The sequence below is a fragment of the Pagrus pagrus genome, assembly GCF_965226575.1.
Source record: "Pagrus pagrus genome assembly, chromosome: 11".
Lineage (NCBI taxonomy): Eukaryota > Metazoa > Chordata > Actinopteri > Spariformes > Sparidae > Pagrus > Pagrus pagrus.
In genome coordinates this window covers 19,708,892-19,729,912 of record NC_140195.1, presented here as the reverse complement: position 1 = coordinate 19,729,912, position 21,021 = coordinate 19,708,892, and the positions used below count along the sequence as shown (strand labels likewise).

Genomic DNA, 21,021 nt, shown 5'->3' with positions numbered 1-21,021 from the left:
ATATGCTACGTTGTGAAAAAAAATGACAGAGCAGCATGGTTTTGGCGACAAACAACAGCTGGCCATGCATACATAAAGGTCTTCACGTCCACACTGTGTATTCCAGATAGACGGATGGCAACGGTAAATCTTTAAAACATCTTCAAAATTCACCTTCACAGATCAACCTTGCAGAGCAGAGAAAAGGGCAGAAATCAAACTCATCATCGGCGGTGTTGAAGATGGCCGAGGTGTGCTGCACAAGCGACTATTACAGCGATGGTCTGCCGGGTCCACAAAGGCTATCTGACCTGACGTGGAGACGACAAGGAACTCCATTTGGGTGATGTATCAAGAGAAGCAGACAGAGCGGTACAATGGAAGGAGAATGGAAAAGCAGACCCACCGGGCTGACTGACAGCGAGACAGAACTGGGATAAGTGAAGTGTGCGAGGAGGGGTGTGGGTGTGGGGGTGGGGGTGGGGGTGGGCCTTTCACCATGACCGATAGTAGCTCAGGGTCATCCGTTCCGTCCGTCACTAAAGGTGGGCTGTGGTGCACTTCAGCCAATGGCGAAGCAGTGAGCTAACCTCTTCCCTGCTCCCCCATGCACTGGTAATACTCTCAAATGTCACATCAAAATGGATCTCATTTAGGTGGGTAAAAAAGGACCTGACTCTCCATTGCAGATGGAGGCCCGTGCTGGGTTGTACCTGAACTCGGCTGCAAAGGAAGTGTTTTGAAAGGGTGTGAAAAGGGTCCACGTGCTGCACATTAGAGTCAGTTCTATTTTTTTATTTATTTTTTTTAAAACACACTCAGTTGTAGATCAAAGATGATGGGTGAAAAAACGTCTCTGATCTTTGTGCCGGAACAGAGAGAAACAGAAAATTCTTTAATGTTTGGACCAAGGGCTGTGTTTTTATTTTTTTTGACAAGGAGCGCAACACTGTGGTCTCAGCCACATTTCCTATTCTTATTCATTAGAGAGAATCGTATAAATAAATAAAATATGTTGTCTCGTAGTCACTCATCCCCCCCAAGGGAACATGGAAGCCCCAGTAATCACGTATGGCACAATAGCTCGCCCATAATCCCCTTTATTTTTATTTTCATGATGTCACTCTCTTTAAGCCCCTTGCTTTATGAGTCGCAAACGGACTGGAGAGGGGAGGAGAGGAGGAGCGCGGAGAGGAGAGGAGAGGAAAAAGCAAGGGAGGGGTGAAAACAAATGATGTGGATCCCTCATTGTTCTTTCTCTATGCCCTCATTCCAGTCAGGGTAATAAGAGAACATTGTGATTTACTGTCAGTGAAGCGCAAGAGTGCATCAGAGAGAATCCACTGCGGCAGGGGCCATTAAAATAGATTTAACTTCCCACAGTATTAGGCCAGATGTCTACACTTCTATTATATTTCAATCAGCCATGACCTTGGTCTCCATATGATGAGAAAGATCACTGAGAGAGAGAGGGAAAGAGAGAGTGAAAATACACACAGAAAAACCAATAGAAATATCAAACTACTTAGTCCCACTAAATCCCTCTGCTCCGCCGTGCAGCGTACACAGAGAGAGGCCGGGACCGAAATAGAGCCAAGGTTTCAAGTTCTCTTAAAAGAGTGTATGAATCATTGAGTGCACTCTCGCTGTTGATAAGTTGCAGTTTTTTTTTTTTTTTTTTTTGGTCGGGGGGTGCTGCTTTTCTGCAGGCGATGTATTTGTGGAGGGACCAAGGGGAGCAGGCCAAAAATGAGTGGGACAGTGGGTCGGTTTGATGTTCTTTAAAGCCTCTGATATCAACAGACATCATGAAAGCCAAGTCCTTCCACATTGACTTCTCACATCACCATACAACCCTGTCTTTGACCTCTCCGTCTTTATTTTTTCATGCCGCTGTTTTCCTCCAAACTCGCTAATATCTCTCTATCGTCCATAAATAAAATCCTAACTCTGCTACAAAGCGAGAATCTCCATCCATTCCGTCCATTTTAGCTGCATGAAAACAGAGCAGAGGTCAGAGCTTGTTCTCTTTCAGAGGCTGATGGTAATTGGACTTATTGGCTGACATGGACTGACCTACATAAGGAACTACCGATCCCTGGTTACAACTGTAACTTACAATCCCCCCCTAGCATGGGCGTGGATGTTGTGCTGACGCTCCTCTGATGTTCCTCCAGCATTGTTTGCAGATATTGACGCCCTGGTGCTGGTTTAGAGCTGAGAACTGTTTTCAGCCTGAATTCATGCTACCGCGATCTCTCTTGAAATTTAAATAAAGTACAATATGTATCTCTACTTCTTTCTCGCGACCTTGCCAGCGGCTCCGTACGGCCTCAAAGAGGGAGCGAGATGTGTGTTGGCGTTTTCAGACCCTCAATTTTCATTTCTTCATCCTTTGTCTCAAATGTCCCCCTAACTTTTCTTGCAGGGATGCAAGGAGAGAGGATGGGGAGAGAAACACGCTCGCTGAAGTGAAGTGTAAGGCGGGGGGGGAGGAGGGGGAGTGTTGTGAAGTGAGGAGAGTGTTGCAGTTGTGGTGGTGGGGGTATAATGGTGCACTGTGTGAGTCACTGTTAAGTAACGGTGCCTATTCACATCAGCATCGCCCACATTGGGTGTGCGGTGCCAGGGTGTACTGAGGTGTCTCTGCCTCGGAGAGAGAGGGGGGGAGAAAGAGAGAGAGAGAGAGAGAGAGAGAAGGGGTGAGGTGTATCATCAGGCCAAGCAACATCTGGATTTCTATTAATGGTTGACACCATCATGGCAGCTGCTTGTACCAGAGTTATCCTTCTTTCTTTGTCTGATTTTTAAACAGACACATTTTGGGATGTTTTCATAGATCAATAACACTTTCATATCTGTGTGCTAAATATGAAGCTATACAGCCAGCAGCCAATTAGCTTAGCTTGAATAAATGAGATATAGCCTTTAATGTGTTAATCTGTGAACTTTTTTCCGTGAGCATTTTTTTAGCCTTATGACAGAGCCAAAGTATCTGTCTTCCCGTTTCCCATCAGTATGCTAAGCTAAGCTAAGCTAGATAAGCTAACCTGCTGTTGGCTCTAGCCTTATATTTACTGTAACACACAGACATGAGAGTGGTATCTACCTTTTCAGCCAACTCTCAGAATGAAAGCTAGTTGGCCTTGACATAAATCTCACAATCTCAAACTAAATTTCCTAATGAGCCTAAATTAATAAAATTTGCTCATGCATACATTAAATACATACAATTAAATATGTTCTTGACTAAATGTTCAACTGATCGTTCGCATCATATCAAAGAAATGGTTTAGCATTTTGGTAAATATACTGAGATTAGAAGATTGATGCCGTTTTAAAGTCTGCACATGAATATGTAGTTACAACCTGAGGAGGATTTCTGCCTCTAGTCTTTATGCTAAGCTAAACTAGATGGCTGCAGGCTTTAGCGTCATATTTACCATGCAGACATAAGCGTGGTATCGATTTAATCTTCTCATCTTACTCTTGGCAGGAAAGTGAATAATTTCAAAGTGAAACATTTCCCAAAATGTCAAACTAGCCCTGTTCTTCTATGGTGTAAAATTAGCATACTTCTTCTGTATTTGGGCTCAAATTCCAGAGAGTCTTAGATTATTTGTTCATGTCATGTGTGTCAGATAAGTCACATGCCCCTCTCTCTGACCTAAATGTCTACTTTGACTGCTTCTCGTACTGTCGTTAGGTACTTCAAAAACAGACGATACATTCACTGATCTGCACTGATCCTGCCGTGGTCTCAGCAAAAGCTGAATGAACAGACAATGTATATAAGGGTCAGACTATGAACTGCAAAAATGAACATGAGTGAAAAATGAAAACTATATAACTTACAGGTTGTTAGTTGAACTTAATTAAAGTTCAGTGGGTTGTCTCAGTGAGTTTTGCATTAAAACAACTAATTTACCGTGTGTGTAATAACCTTGTGTTACCTTGGCTTCATTGCAATGATCTGAAGTGAACTGAGAAACGAAGGGATGTCTGAGTTGTCTGAATTGAGGTTTAGTTGATGTATGTGAGAGCCATACATTTTCAGGAGAAGAGGAGTTGGCTGGATGAGCGTGGGTGAAAAACCAGAGAGAGAAGGGAGAAACAGAGAATGAGAGAGAGAGTGAGGGAGTGTCAGAGTTAAGAAATACACAAAAATAAACAGACAGACACAGAAAGACGAGGAGAAAAAGAGAGAGAGTGAGAGTCTGCGTCCAACAAGTGAGGTTTCTATTCTAATCTCGACCATCAGCCACTGTTCTCTTGCAGCCGGCCAAATCGATAGAGACACATGGCTCAGCAAGACACCTGGAAACAGAAAAAACACAGACGCGCAAACAGGCTGAAACTTGCTGCTGCTCCTCTGAAGACCAGTGGCCCCTGAGCTTCCTCTCCTGCTCAGGAACACAATACAACGAGTACAACGCGAGAGAGGAAGAGACGCACAAAAATTACTCTCCCTCTTCCTGCCACTGGCTTGTTTTCTCTTTCAAGCTTCCTCCCTAACCAGCTATTTTTTTTGGGATTTCTTTTTTTTTTTTCTTGGTCTCTAATTTTCCCTAATCCATCGTATGTGCGTATATACACATGGACATGCATGCAGAGACTGATTACAGGGTGAGGAGAAGGCAGCCAAAACACTTGAAAATACACATGGAGGTACAAGTCTGGACAATCACTCAAACAGATCAGGCCTGATATGAATCCAAATGAAGAACACTAATTGTGTTTTGGACAAAATTAGAATATGTGTGGGTGTGGTTGGAGGCAGCCATTTTGGTTTGGCTGTGATCATGCAGTGGTGCAAATACATACGCTGCAGTCGGCATTATTTGGCTTGCACGTGCACGGTAGCCTGATAACCAGACTGTATTTTCTCTTTATTATTCAGTTCAATTTCAATTTGACACAGACGCTGCAGTGGCGAGAGCTCTTTTTCATGTTTTGTTGAAGAAGTATGTCAGTGAGCACACGCCAGACCGACATGTTTATGAATCGCTGACAAAATCTGAGACGTGGGCAGCGTTTCAGGCTTCTGGAACAAAGCTACATGAGTCAATCAGGATAATTGAGATGTTTAATAATCTTTAATTCGACAAACTATCCCCTTAGTAGCTCTGTGTGTGGGCAGATATAAACAATGATGGTCAACAAAACAACACGCCCACACTCGTGCATATAGGCCGAAACCTCGACAGATCAGCTAAATGGAAAACATCAATATCATCAAAACGTCTGGGTGCTCCATATGTGCAGAAACCATACAGTATTCAAAGCCTTGAAAACATCTTGTTTGAATGGACAGATTGTGTCCAAGCATACAGTAAACGGCCCCCTTTAAAGCTGTTTCTGATTAGCGGTTTTCTCTTTTTAAAAGCTCAGAGATGTTATGTGTAATGCAATCTCCCGGCTGTGTCAAACTGCTACCTCAGTGCATACGCTGTGGAAGACCCCGAGACATGCAAACAAAGGAGCCTCTGTTCTGGCTACGTGCACCTTTTTTACAGGCACACATCATGTAAAGGCTAGGGTGGGCATCTCCACACAGTGTTAGAGCTTGCATTAAAGCATACAGGGTCCTCCTTTCAAAATATGTTTGACCATTGGGGAGACACTGTGAGCTCTGTGCATTTTCCTCAGAGCCGAAGAATAAAAGTCTTACTGCAGAGCTGCTCACAAGGAATAAACAGAGGGGACACGGTAGAAATGCGTCCCATCTTGTTCTTCTACAAACACAGCTGGGGAGTACTTAAATCTTAATAAAAATGAGGAACACATTCAAAAAATAATATATACACACACATACCAGCATGTAGGCATGTATTCAGCATATTCATCAGACGGTAATCACCATTTCAAATTGATGCAGAAAATGATTCCATACTTGAACCTCCAATTTGTCTGATTTAACTTCAAAAGCGAGCTGTATGTGACAAAACACTGCACAGCTAATGCACACAATTAAGCATTAATTAGGGAATGATTGGCTCACATGCACAGCAAGCAGCCGGAGTGATGAACTTTGTTTGATGTACAAAAAAAAATGCAAATATCTTCGGATGTGGTGGCTTTGAAGATATTTGTGGGTTAACCTCTCAGATGGCCTGCACCCAAGTGCTGCTTAAATACATGGAAATGCAGAAAATATGTGTAAACGTATGCACAAGACAACTAATATGCAATGGCTTTGGTATGCTCCGACACATCTGAACAGACACTTTAAGGGAAAGTTTTCGTCGTAATGAGAGTAAATGCCATTTACTTTTTGGTAAAAGTGCTCCGTGACTACACCATCTCTCTTAATATATATCACCAACGCCAACATGGTCATCTACTCGGCACAGAAAAAGACTAAAGAAAGGTAAAAATCACAATAAATCTGGCCACGTTGATAACTGCAGTAATGCGAAAGGAGAGTTAGTCAGTTCTGCGAGCTGCTAATCTACGGGACTGGCTCTACGAGGTTGCAGATATGTTTTTTTTGTAAGTGATAGTGGACAACATCACTTGATGACTGAGAGAGATCACTTTTAGTCTATAAGTCTGCGCAGCATACCTTTAAAAGCAATGGTGTCCATCCTCCCTCTTCTACATTTCAAATTAAATCCGCTGTATTAAAAAAATCAGAAGCCAAACTGAACTTTGTGTTCGTTGGGCTCCTCAGAACTGGTGTTTAAGCTTCTGTATGACGGCGCTGACAGAGCATCAACTGCAACTGACATGTTTTGAAAAGCCCAAATTGCCTTATCCACTAAGAAGGTATTTGTTGACACAACACTGCAGAACCTGGAGAGGGTGTCGATGATTGACACATGACCGCTGCAGCAAAGAAACTACAAAGCTGGACATTTATCCCAATTAGCTCAAACCCATGTATGCAAGCGAAGTGACATAATTAGGGCAGATCAGGAAATGTGGCTAACAACGACGGACCTCGTACCCTGTGATGTGTGTTATAAGTAGACAATAAGCTGCTAAAGCCCCCCTCGACCTCTCGTTATAGTCACTCAATCTCAACATCAAAGGAAAGACAACCTTATGGATATATAGGATGACGGTGTGCCGCTATATGTGTGTGTGTGTGTCAGGGTTTATGAGCATATATTGTGTGTTTATGTGCACACACTGTACATATGTTCCTGTTTGTCAGTCTCTGCAAGGACCAATTTAAGTTTTATGCTCTGAGTGTAAGCACATTTTTGGAACGTGAGGACATTTTGGCTGGTCTTCACTTCTTCAAAGGGCTGTTTGAGGGTTAAGACATGGTTTTACTGTCGGGTTAATGTTATAAGTAGGTTTAGTTTAAAGGGTCAGTACACACAAATTACTAAAAAGACGTCTTTGGAAGAAAGTAGCTCCACTAACAGCAGTCTAAAGCATGGTTTGTGGGTAATCCAGAGTCACCAGAAAATTGTTTCATGAAATGGACGTGACTGTTGAGTTTCCCAAACAAAAGTCTGGGGTTAGGTAGCTGTGATGGTCACGTTCAGGAATACGGACAAGTGAATGCATCATGTCAACGTGGGTCCTCACAGGTATAGAGGTATGAACTTATGTTTGTGTGTGTGTTTGTAAAGTCCAGCGAGTGGAAGAAACTGAAATTGAGGACGTTTACTTGCACATGTGCTTATGACTTATGAATAACTTTGTGTCAAAGAATGTGTCACTTCCTATTACAGTATGTGTGTGATTGTGTGCGAGAGTGAGAGTGTGATTGTGTGTGAGAGCGAGTGTGTGTGTGTGTATGTGTGCCCCGACGTCCTCAGCCTTCTGGCCTTGTCCCGTGACTCCCTGACAGTATTTGGCGAAGCACTAATTGACGAGGAGCCTCCACCTCGTCGTGTTTTGTCAGAACATGAAGGCCTCGCCGCTGGATCAACAAATCCTGGAGCTCCAAATTCTGCCATATGTCCGGCCATGTGTTCCCACGTACCAGCTGGGAGCACTCAGCGCTGCGCCTGTCTAACTCATTGACAGCGCGACTAGGACTGTGCCACTCCAGACTGGGCCCGGTGCAACAATGAGCCCGAAATGGTGAAACATTGCCGCTGGTTTATTTGTGAGTGACCTGTTTAGCTCAATGGGTTGACATTGATTTAACACTGTCAGGGTTGATGCTTTAATCCCTCTAATGTTAAAGATATATGTTGAGTTAATGTACTTTGGATAAAATCATCCATCAAATGGCACATGTTGGAGAGATACTCTGGCTTATGAGGAATTAAATGTTTTTTTTTCCTACTTAGCAAGAGAGGCTCAAGGTCATGGATGAGGTTTTTAGAGTAATGCTCCGATTAGGGCGTCAAGGCTACCATCACCGATTTAATATTTCAATCAGCTGATCTGACACAGCAAATCATCAATTGTGGTGAGAAATGATTTTCAGAGAGCTTTTTCAAAAGACATCACTTTGCCTCAATTCCCATTTTCCACCTTATGACTTTGAAGCTTGAGAGATTAAATGATCTGAAAAATATTTTAATGTCCATTTTAGACACCTGGTAAACTGCTAACCAAGAGATCACATTACAGTTGTTGCTGTTTATCTGGCTACAAAACAGTAATGCACCAGTGATCCACCTTGGATTAGCCCCAAAGCTGTGTGGCAAAAAGCAACACTTTAAAACTAAACACACTGATTTAATCTGTGGGTTGTGGAAGTGATCTGTACATTAAAGTACACGATTGTGACCGCACAGTATAACTGTACTTGTACACAGCTAAATGCTAACATCAACAAGCTAGCATGCCATCAATAACAATGCTAACAGGCTGATGTTTAGCAGATAGCCTTTAATGTGTAACATGTTCATCATTTCAGTGTTAGCCGGGTGTAAACCCACCATGACATCGGTTTGTGGACTACCATCATGAAGTCTCGAGTTTGGTATTACGGCTGTCACCATCTTGGTTTCTGAAGCTAGAGGTGACCATAATTGGACGTGACGGTGGCGCTGGGAAGGATACTGATTGGATCAGGCTAAGAACATGAGGACATGCGGTTGTCAAGCTATTTGTCAATCACAAGACGGCCATGCCAAATATTTTTTTCTAAATGGGACCGTAATTTACTAAATGAACACCATACTGTGGTGAAGAAGACTTGAGAGTAGTGATTGAGACCATAAACTCATTAGGAAACTGTTTTCTGAGGTAATAAATCAAGTTAGAAGTAGGGTCATTTTCTCATGAGCTAACAAACAATCAAACTTTTTTTTTAAACTAGTTGTCGCCCCCAGCTGGGAAACACTTTGCCAATTCAAAAGTTCAGGTTTAAGGCACTTGAGAATGTCTTCAGTTCAATGATCATAAACCCAAGTATTGAATATATTAAAACAAAAAAACAGCCTCAAAAGCGTGATTGTCGGACTCTGATGGATCAGGTTGTGAAAAAAACATCTTGAATAATGTAAATGTTTTGCTTCACAGTTGTTTGTGCTGGAAGGAAACCTTTGACTGAGTCATTTGTAGCGATTATAAGATCAATAAAGTTGTAAAGCCCAAGGTGTATTTAAGGGAGAGATTAGTCAAACTCAATTTCCTGGTTAGAAATAGGATAATTTCTCTTGTCCTTATATATGTTCCAACGTGGGGAAATACAATTTTACACTCATACTGATGGATGGTCTGATAAAATATGATAACTTCAAAAATATTCAAATTCATATTCAATTGTCTTTTAGAATACTCTTTTGGGAAACTTAACATTAGAATAATGAGAACAAAATGAGAGGAATCAAAGTGAGGTAGGTTTTCACATTTACACTGACACGTCTTACCCACATGTCTTAATAACAACCGGGTGACCACACACCACTGTGACTTATGTTTTCCACGATTTTCCAGTTGTACATGCCACGCTGTCTATCTACAACCAACCTTTAGTTAATGAGCACCTTTACTGGCAAAAATGTAATACTTTCCAACATTTACCAAAACATATCATTTAAAAAAACTCTCCCTGTTAAATGCTGACACCTGCAATACCAAGCTAATAACACCACAGCTCCCCAGACATTTATTTATACAAGCCTGTGGGCTTCATCGGAAAAAGACGTGGGCTGTCTTACCTGGTTTGGAGACCGAAACTCTTGGTTATTGTCATTCATGTACATGTTGTCACCATCAAACTGTGGACAGAAACAGAGAGGAGAAATAAAATAAACAGTGTGCAAGAGGAGGTGTGAAAAAAAAAATTAGGGGCCGAGGAGGAGGTGCGAAGAGGAAAAACTCTTTACGGGTGGCCTGAAGTGTGAGACTAATGACTTTGTCACTTTGGTTAAACCTCGTGGTGGCATGGCAGCGTGGGTAATTACTGTTCGTCAGCGGGCCGGTAATTAGGCTACATGAGCACAGTGACGAGAGATGGGCTTTTCCCTGTGGGCTCTGCTGTGTGTATGAGGGAGAGAATGAGTGTGAATGAATCTGTGAGTGCGTACAGTAGTAAAGGTTGTGTGTGTGTGTGCCTGTCGTTGAGCCTGTGGATCCAGCGTGTGTGCCGCTGAGTGAGGGCATGCTGTGTCTTCAGGATCGAGTTAATCAGGCATTGAAAGATCACTTGCTGCAGGTGCCAAAACACTGCTTGACACGGGGTTAGAACTCCCGTAACAACAAATGACCCTTGACCCCCGAGGGTGCTGAGAAACAACACCGGGTCACCAGCTGAGCACTATGCGCAACATGCTCACGCTGATGTATAGTGTGTTGGTGAGCTAAATCCCTGAAGAATTCCCCAATGAGATCGGCCTCGAGTGGGGCACAAACGAAGACAAAACAACACAGATTCTGTTTTTAGCTCCAGAGAAAATGAGATTCTGCCCCACAAACGGCTCAGTAACTGAAACTGCGCGGTGTCAAGGTGACTGAGAGGCTGCTACCATGTTCAGAAGAAGGGCCGTATTGTGAAACGCCCTTGGCTTCCAAAGACATGAAGCTTTGTCATACCACAATTGCAGCAAATAGAAGACTGGACTGGATAATAACACGCATACACACAGAAACCCAACGTGTCAAATTGAGCCTCCTTTTTGTTTGTTGATGGAGGTCATCCTTTGTGAAATCAATGTACGGAATGAAGACTAGGGAACAGACAGCAGAGACAACATGATCAAACTAGACAGCATTCCATGTCAAATTCCTCAGATGTAAAGATACCGGGGGGCCCTTTTCATTTGGGGTGGTCTGCTTTGTGCCTATGTGCGAATGCCTGCAAGAAAAACACACGCTGGATATGAGAGAACGCAAATGGATCAAAAGGGGTACCTGCTCAAAAACAATGCCCGACGACTAATGGATGGAAATGGGAAGAATTCCTGGGGGTGAAATCTAATATCCACACTGGAAGAGAGGAAAAAGTCGAAGCAAGAGCTACGTAGAGCATGTGAGCGCTGAGAAAGAGAAATTACTGTACATTATTGCAGGAGAAAGGCCTGGGGAATGAGCGGCTGCCTCGGGGCAATGGTTGGTTAACGATGCATATCATGGAAGCCCTTGTGAGGATTCACTTGGTTATTCTAATGATTGCATTTACATTCAACCGCAGACGCAAAAATGAAACTGAGACAAGCACTTGCATTTAAGCCTCATTCATACCTCACATGATTAATCCGAGAACCCCACCAGCACCAGCGTTAAAAACTGCTTCGGGTGAAACTGAATGCTGACTAATTGTTCGACGCTACATGCTGGAGATACAGACATTAATTTGCTTAATGAAGCGTGGTGCTGTCTATCACCTGACAGTGAGAAGTGACTGTAGCTCAGAGAGGGCCAAAGTGATGTTGACCTTGGTGACATATCTGCAATAAACTCTCTGCTCCTCACATGAAAGCCTCTTGTCCTCGCCTAACTGAGCAATTTCATTCCATTGAAATCCACTTTGATATCGCTGGTGACGTAAAGCCATTTCGAGAGCGTCTTTTGGATAAGATTCTCTCGGGTGAAAGGAGAGTACACTCACTGAATAACGCCGTTTTTTTAACCACAGAATGCCAGATCGCGTATTTCAGCTTCTATTGCAAACTGAGCTGCTGTTTCTTTCAGCTTTAAATGAAGCAATTAAGGTGGACAGTGCTCATTTTCACCAATTACATCTGTAATATAATGTTCACCGAAAAGGCCAAATCCAGCCTTGAAAGGTCAGCCATTTTGTGCTTCAACATGGCTGCCCATATATTGCAATGTAAAGCTGTTTTCCCCCTGCTCTTCTCTCAATAGCTCTCCTTTGCAGTGCCTCGCTCTCCCACTTAAAATGCCAATTTATCCTCGGCTCAATGCTATCAGCTCTGCCATTACTCCACATTTACTGCAGAAATCATCTTCTCTTTCTCTGTTGTTCCCTTCTCCCTCTCTCACTCTCTCAGTCTTTCCACTCCCCCTTATGTTTCACTGTCTCTTCCTCTTTTCTATTTCTCCTCCTCGCTGCTTTCTCTCTCCTCTGTTCCCCTCTCTCTCTCCGTGCTACAACCTCCCTCTACTTCTCCATCTCCCTCCCCACCCCTCCTTCTCCCCTCTTCCCTCTCTTTCTTCAGTGGGCCTTGGCATCGCTTTCTCATCGGCAGTCTAATTGGGCATTCTGCCTGAGACAAGGGCCTCATTAAGCAGTAATTACACACATGTTGTTTTCGGCAAACATCTCTATTTGGATTGCTTTGCATGGTAATTGTTCAGCAGGGACCACTGCTCGCGATGTTTCCCTCCGTGACACACGTGGTGCTGAGAGAGAGGAATAAAAACATGGAGAAGAGGGATAGAGAGGCAGGGAGGGGTACAGAGAGAGAGAGAGAGAGAGAGAGAGAGAGAGAGAAGGGGGGATGTGAGAATAGAGAAAATAATAATAGGTTGTGGAAGGGAGACAAATTGAGAAATAAAGAATGCATACATGAGAGGAGAGGAGGATGAGAATAACAGAGAGACGCACTAAAAAGGATGAAGGTGATGCTGAGGCAGTAAATGGAGAAAGACAATGAATAATTGACAAAGAAAGAGGTAGACAGATTCAGTGTGAGAAGAAAATGAGGTGGAGAGGTAGAGATGGAACGAGCAAAGACGTAGAGGATGAGTAAATGAGGAAGAAAAGTGAGAAAGTAGAGACAGAGAAACAGAGAGAGAGAGATAGAGATAGAGATAGAGAGTCCCAGAACTAGGTCATGCCTCGCAATCATCGACAAAGCTGAGCGTTTCGAAAATAATGAAGCCACAAGGTGGAAGTAATGCTAACTAGCATATCCAGGGAAAACATGTAATATTTACACAGTGCTAATGGTACAATACAATGCTGGGATCTTTTCATCTTGGAGTGCGCCGGTGAGACAGTTGATGGCAGGATTGGAGGCAAAATTACAGACTCCACTGAAGATTGTTTTTGATTGACGGACAATTCATATAAGCTCCTCATAAAGCCTTCTCGGCAACATCTGTTTGTGAGGGGGGGAGATGAACTGCTTGTGTGCATGAGTAATGCCACGACTGTCCAATCGTTAGAGAGAAAAATGAACTCGTAATGATGGGAAAATAAAACTAGGAAACCAATTACCTAAGAAGCAAAGTATAATAATAACTTACATAACTGGAGCTAATGCTTTGAAACACATGAATACCACAGCAAGTAACCTGTTTTATGTATCAGCTAATATCAATAACTGAACCTCAATTCCGGTCTATTTATGTAACATTCTTTTATATAACGTTATCACAGCTTGTCTCAAAGGGCTTTAGAGTGGTGCAAAGTACATAAGTACATTTGCTCAAGTACTGTGATTATGTAAAAGTTTGGAGCACTTTCAGTATTTCCATTTTATGCAACTGCATTTCAGAGGTAAATATTGCACTTTTCACTACATTAAAGCAACATTATGTAGAAATTGGCGTTTTGGCGCCCCCCCACAGTTTCTGAGTGCAACACCACTGTTGTAAATACAAATCCCAGGTCTGTAACAATTTGTCAGATGTAATGTAGGTGCTGACTACCATCAAATCTCCTCACGTCATAACAACTTGCAACTTGTATGCTGAAGTAAACATGTATGTAACACTGTGATCCTACCCTCTCACTGAAGTTACATAGTGCAGAAACAAGTGAGTGGCTGAGACAGAGACACCCTGTTACAAGACACTGAACCATCAACATGATTCTGAAGCTGATATTTTACATAATGTTGCTTTAATTTAACAGCTTTAGTTACTATTACTTTACTACAGATGAAGATTTTGTGAACAAAACACATGATCGGCTTGTAAAATATGACGCTTTGTTATAGACAAAACTAAAGCCTGACTGATGTGTCACTTGGCCGATACCAACAGCCGATCAAAGACATATCGGTCTCAGTGTACATGTTGTCATTTTTTAAGTCTACTGTTTCAGTGCACTGATGTAATTTTAGACAATTAAAGTTTATTGTTACATATCTTTTTTACACCCCCCAAAACAGAGTATTGGTCGGGCTCTAGTTGAAACTACTCAAAAGTTTATAAAGTAGTTTAAAAATCTGCCTTGACCAGCTGCAGCAGCTGCATTAATATTAATCATCCAGTTACATAAATAATATACAGCCTGAAAGGGGTCATTCTCTTACTTGCCTCTCTTTTTTCTACAGTATTTCTTCATTCTGGTTGTACTGCTTCAGTACATAACAACATAACATACACCATATTACAGTTGATGTAGTATGGTGTATGATATGAGGTGAGGAGAAAAAGGGAACTTGAACTCAAACAACATTCACACGGACCATTGCGACATCTGTAAGAGTACAACAAAAAACACACAGGATCCCACTGAAGAACAACCACAACAAACTTTCAGAACTTTTCTATTTACAAAAGGGAATCTATAAGCAGAATGTGTAATACTTGTGACTTTAAAAGCCTTTGCCAGTACACCAAGTCTCTAAAAATAATTCTCTCACCGAGCGGAATTAATAAGCCCAGAACAGTACACAGCCATTCTGTGAAGAAAGGGGTGTGGTGGTGGAGGTGGTGGTGGTGGAGGTGGTGGTGGTGGCGGGGGGGGGGGGAGACTCATGCAATATGTATGCCTGTTTGAGCACCCCTCTTCCTCATCTTCCCCCTCTCCTCTTTATTTCTCTTTTTACATCTCTCTCTCCCTCGTCCTCTGTTCAATTAAGCCGTAGGAGAGACCTAACAAACCTCAACCTGAGACAATGTGCCACTGAATTTTGATGTTGCCCAACTTGTCACGGCTGGTTCAAAGCCAGACGAGAGGAGGAGACGGAAAGACAGACAGAGAGAAACACCGACACGCAAACATGCACGCACACATGCACACACTTAAAACAGAGGAAGAGTGAGAGACAAAGAGTTTGAGAGGCAGAAACAGAAAGAAAGAAAGAAAGAAAGAAAGAAAGAAAGAAAAAGCTATAGTAGGTCGAATCCAGAGTTGCATGGGAGGAGGAGAGAGAAAAAGGGAAGAGAGGAGAGACTATAGTAACAATTCTGGTGTTGCACCACGCCCCAAGCAAACAATGAACATGGGCAAACAATGAGCATGGCACACACACACACACACGCACATATATACACAAACACACACACACAAAGCCCATAAAAAGCGCAGCCTGTGGCCATGGCGACACATGCTCTGTTGTCGTTAGATAAGGGAAACAGGGCCTCTTCCTGGGTGTGAGAGTTTGATCCTACACACACACACACTACACACACACGCACAGACTTATGTACACACTGCAGCACTAGGGTCACATCCACCAACGCCCAACATCATGTGCATCCTCACCTTTATCAGCTGCATGGTTCATTTTCATATGCAAAACCCGGGCTATGTTTACCTGGACACACTGTGCTCCGGTCAGCGGACCACATGGACGACATGATCAGATACCGGCGAGATACACGCAGCGGCTGGTCGTATCTCTCGGAGGGATTTTGATGGAATTCTGTTTGGAATTTGCTGGCTTCATGCCAACCTAGAAAGTATTCAGTTGGAGGAATTGGAAACATGCATTTGTGGAGGCGCTGTTTTTCCTGAAAGGACTGTTTCAAAAGTGTTTTAAAAGACTATTTGCATTACCTCCCCAGCTGATTCTGGTAAAGAAATATTTAGCCTTACTGTCAGTGATCAGCTCACATCTAATGAGCATCATCTCTGTTTGTTATGATTAGGTTCCACAGCGGAACAACACACACAAACACACGGTGCGCTTCCTATCAGAAACAGCTTGGAAGAAAAAAAAAAAATCCCTTTTCACAAAAGACACGACGCAGGTTCCAACCGCTTCCGGCTCCACCTATACTTTGTGATGTGTAAAAATAAAAAAGCAGGCTGAAGCTCTCATTCATCCACTTTCTGTTGCACTGGAGCAACCGCAAAACAGAACCAACAGTCAACAGCAGAGATGGGAGGGGAGATTGAGGAGAAAGGCAGCGTGCGTGCGTGCGTGCGTGCGTGCGTGTGTGTGTGTGTGCGTGTGTGTGTGTGTGTGTGTGTGTGTGTGTGTGTGTGTGCGTGTGTGTGTGAGAAGGGAGGCCAGGTGGTGTGGTGCTAAATAAGGTTTTGTTTCCACTGTGAACCCGAGTTCACTGTGACTTAGTGAGTTCACAACAAGATAAAAATCTTAACGGTGATGGTGAGACGTGTTAACTCAGACTGTTTTAACAGCAATCACAGTCTTACAGTTTAACGAATTTTTTGACTTTTGAGACTTTCATCATTAACTAATTATAATATATATATACAGATATATACATATATATATAATATTTTAATTATTTATCATTAAAATAAATTATAAGGCGATCATTTCTAATAATGATATGATTTCTGTTCAAAATGGAGTCAAAGGATGATACTGCGGAACACAAGAAACAAGAAGAAACTCCATATATGTGGTTGCAATGGCAGCGACAAAAAACTCTTTTGCAGAAGTCAGTAAACAGCACACAGCTGTCTCATGTTTAATACCAAAAGAAAATGTTACTGCACACCACACTGTGTAGCTACTTCTGAGGGTCCCATGGATTTCACTTTTAAATTTTACCCATTACTTCTGTGGGTTGAGACGTTTTCAGGCAAGGTATTTACAATTCAACTGGCTGTAATCAACATTTTTGTATTACATGACTACTTTTATCTGAGAGGGGTCACTTGTAATGAGAATAAGCACGGACTCTAGGGGTGTATGGGTACATGTATGTATCCCAAACAGTCACTGTAGTTCAGTGCATGCAGTCATACAAAGAATACAAATATAGTAACTACAGCTGCATGATTTATCTTTAGAGCATGGACATTGTGATGTGCTCATACGCAACAGTCATATTGCAGGACATGCAAGGCAAACAATCTCAACATGCCCTGCTTTGGCTTTTCTGTTGCTTGATACATAAAGAAAATGTACATGGTTCTCATTATCCGTGACTGGTCTACAAGGGAAGTCTGTCTGATAAGTCTGCTCACTTTTGGGTGTTTTCCCAAAGTGAGCAACAAGCTGGTGACCATAGTGTGGCATTTAGATATTTTGTGGTTTTCGATAGTTGGTGGAAACCAAAACAGAGCTAAAAGGAGATCTCTATGATACTATGAATACGTTTTCCAAATTAAATAAAAGTTTATCATAAATTATATTTTTAGCTTATTTCTGTTGCCCACTGCTGACCAAAAAAAATGTTATTGCAGGTTTATGAGTAAAATATACTTTTGTGTAAACTCTATCCAGGTCGCTGAATGAAACATGGCTGCACTGTCTGTCAGAGAGGAACAGTAGGTTAGCATATAGTTTGACTGCGTATCATCAAGTACAATCTCTGTGGAGTAACTAAGCAGAGTGCAAAAGAGGTCACGAACATGGAATGCGCCACGTGTGAGTGCATGTGCAAAGATACGCCGAAAAAAAATGATGTCAGACCAAAGTGCCACCCACATGGCCTCCCTCTTCCTGCCGCGGTGGCCTTCAACAGCCTGCTTGCTAACCAGTGCTGGGAAACACCTTCTTAGCATCGGGCACAGTAGCATCACATGCAATTAGCAGCTAGGCCCAGCAGGTGCAGCAGTCCTATACTTGACAATATGGCTGCCACTAGGAGGAAAGTGGTCCACCTGACACTTACACAGTCTGGTTTGGAGTGAGAGCGCGCGTGTGTGTTCGCACGTTTGTACAATGTACAATGTGTGTGTCCGTACAGTAAGTGCATGTCTCTGTGTGAGTCTTTGTCAGTGAGGTTTCTCTGGCAGCAGGAGAGGATGCAGAGCACAAGCCACTTTTAACTGACTGGGGTAAACAGCGATGAGAGAAGATAAAGGGCAGAGTGAATGTCACATTACCCCAGCCCTTTGCCTCTGCTCACCGCAGCATCAGATAACTGCAGCAGGAAAAAAAAAGTCTGGTTTCCTCTAGCATATAATTGGTTATCTTATTGCAATCTACTGCTCTCTTGCCTCTGCACAGAATAAAGTACGAAAGAGCAAAGGGAGAAGAAGAAGAACAAATTCTCAAGTCTGACTGTTCTGGCAGTGACTAAAATAAATCATTACGAACATAGGAAACACATCAGTCTATTTCTATAGGTGTCTTCTTTGTTGGGAGACACACAAAAGGTTGCGGCTGTGTGTTGTGTTCAGTCTCCTATATGCATGGACTTTGACATGCAGCACGAAACTTACAGTTGTAGAAGGTGGGAGGAAGTGTTGTAATTGTTGAATTACTGTTACTGATAATCAGGTTGCGGTGCATTCACTTTAAGTAAGTAATTATAGCACTACGCACAAATATCAACTAAACAGGGAAGTATGCTTCATTATTAATAATAACAGCCAGTCCAGTAGGTCAGGGTAGTTTTAACAAAAGATAAATTCACAAGAAGGTACATAGCAACATCTTATTCTTACAGCAGGCTGCCTGAAGAAATATCGATGTGTTATATTTATTCTCACTAAGAGACGTTTTTTATTCATTATTAAATAAAAACAAAGTGGTTAAAGATTAATCCTGAAAATGTCAAAGGTGCTCAATTTCAGTGCTCAATTTCAGAATTAATTTGTCTCTATGGATGCCCACACAGTGTGACCCAACTACTACTACAGAGGCGTATTTTGCACCTTGGCACGTTTTCACACATATGTTGCTGCAATTAAGAAACAACTCCTGACGTCATCTGTGGATTCCTGTAAATGTTTTTTTTTAATGCAAATACATGCAATATATGCATTGTGTAGCGGAGAATATAAAATAATGAGTTTTTCTAATGTATTCAGACATGGTGTATGTATAAGGCATGGAGAGTCTGTGCATGTGTATGTTCTTGTAGGGAAATTCAAGAGTTTAATAAAATATGTCTCTCCATGATGAGCAATTTAATCACAACTCTAGATATTCTCAATTTGGAGCCTCCAAAATATAACTGGGCCCAGGTCAGTACTTTGAGGTACACCTTTCTAAATCAACTGGCACAAACTCTCCACTTGCACAATGTAGTATGGCATATAGCTGCTTTGCAAGCTGCTAACTCTACAGTATACCTCTATAGTTATCTCAGTGCTTTTCTTTATCCGTAACCTACTTAAAATACTTCACATTTCACATTTCGCTTTGTATATTGTTTATAGTGTTTGTAGCATTTTTGATCATTTAGGTAATCACAGCTTCCTACAAAGAACCAGTCACCCTTCTCTCCAATTTGAGATTTAAATCTCTTATCCAGCAATAAGGCTTTACTGCTCACTTTCACAAGATGGTGTTTGTCAGTCACTTTCATTTTTGGCAGCTCTTTCAAGCACCAAGTTTTAAAAAAGAGACATTGCGACCTATTGTTAACGTGTGGCCAGCTAATGCCGCTAATGACTGTCTATCTATCTAAAGGATCAAAAATGTTAAAACCGCTATACAAAAATGAACGGTGAACTGGTCACCATGTATAAAAAGGGGACTGTGAAAAGTGTATTTTAATTAAGTTACAGATGAAAAAGCACAGAGACATCTCTAGACATATACTATAGAGTTGGCGTCGGAGGCAAAAGGACGTGCAGTTTGTCACGTGTCATACACGTCACACCACATTGTACAAGTGGAGAACAGATGAAGTTTCAGAAATTGGAGGCTTGGCTATCTCACCACAGCAGTGGGCAGTCTTTTCCTAGCTGGATTGATGCCTGGGGTGGGGGCAGTGTGGAGCCTAACCCCTCGTTCACCCACACTGTACCGGGCCTGTGGTTAGAGAGAGAGACAGCGGGGAGAGAAAGAGAAGAGACAGAGAAGACAAAAGTGGGGAAGGAAACGAGATGGCGGGGCTTTAGTTTTTGCGAGATACAAGCAGGGCATTTGTAAAGGAACATGTCAAGGGCCCCCCCTCCCTCGTGAACCTTTCCCTTCTTTCTCCCTTTTCTCTGGTCGCTCTGCTCTTCCCCTCATGCCCGGCACACGCGTGCAGGGGGAGGAGTAATGACATGAGACTTACACAGTGACTCTACGCAGCGCCATGCTAGGGGAAGAATGGAGGTTAATGAGCTGACATCCCCTCCACCCCGAACACGCCTCCTCCCTGTGCCCACCTCCCTGCTCTCTTACACACACTGACAAGCATATACACAAACCCCCGACAAGACAGTGGGGCTGAACGCTGGCACTGAGCCAAGGATCTGGAGACTAAAGGAGTATCATGGAGCAACGAGTGGATTTACACTGTCTCCGTGCACATTAAACACAGCTCACAGCAATGGCTGGGTTATGAACAACTGTGAGAGTAATCTAATATTACAAATATGACCTGCAAACATCAGCTCACATAATCAAAACCACATAACATAGTACTTTTCTACCACACTGCTTGCTCAGTGAGGCTGAAATGCTCATTACTCAATGGAAAATAAGGTTTTTGGATCTTTTTTGAACGTGTGAGGCAGAAAGTACAGTTTAGCTTGAGGGTTGCATCATGTTATGAAAGGCTTTATCCTCTGTAAACTATTAGTTTAGGATATTTTATACTATCTGTTTAGGTTTTTTAGGTTTCTAGGTGGCACTGATGAGAAGTGAGGGAAAGACCAAAGTCATTAGGATTCATTCC

At 42.5% G+C, this 21,021-nt stretch overlaps 1 protein-coding gene across 2 annotated transcripts in view; it reads right to left on the bottom strand.

Moving 5' to 3' along the window:
- The window catches only part of LOC311265090 (TOX high mobility group box family member 2-like), an 86,157-nt gene that overhangs the window by 34,819 nt on the left and 30,317 nt on the right, over positions 1 to 21,021 (bottom strand). The window contains exons 2-3 of one of the 2 annotated variants that reach the window (XM_084366423.1): positions 20,073 to 20,165; positions 10,059 to 10,118 (exon numbers count right to left, since the gene is read on the bottom strand). In XM_084366423.1, the coding sequence (XP_084222549.1) occupies positions 10,059 to 10,118; positions 20,073 to 20,165 (153 nt within the window). The remainder of the gene's footprint in view (positions 1 to 10,058; positions 10,119 to 20,072; positions 20,166 to 21,021) is intronic. The other variant, XM_084366424.1, reaches the window with a different exon arrangement.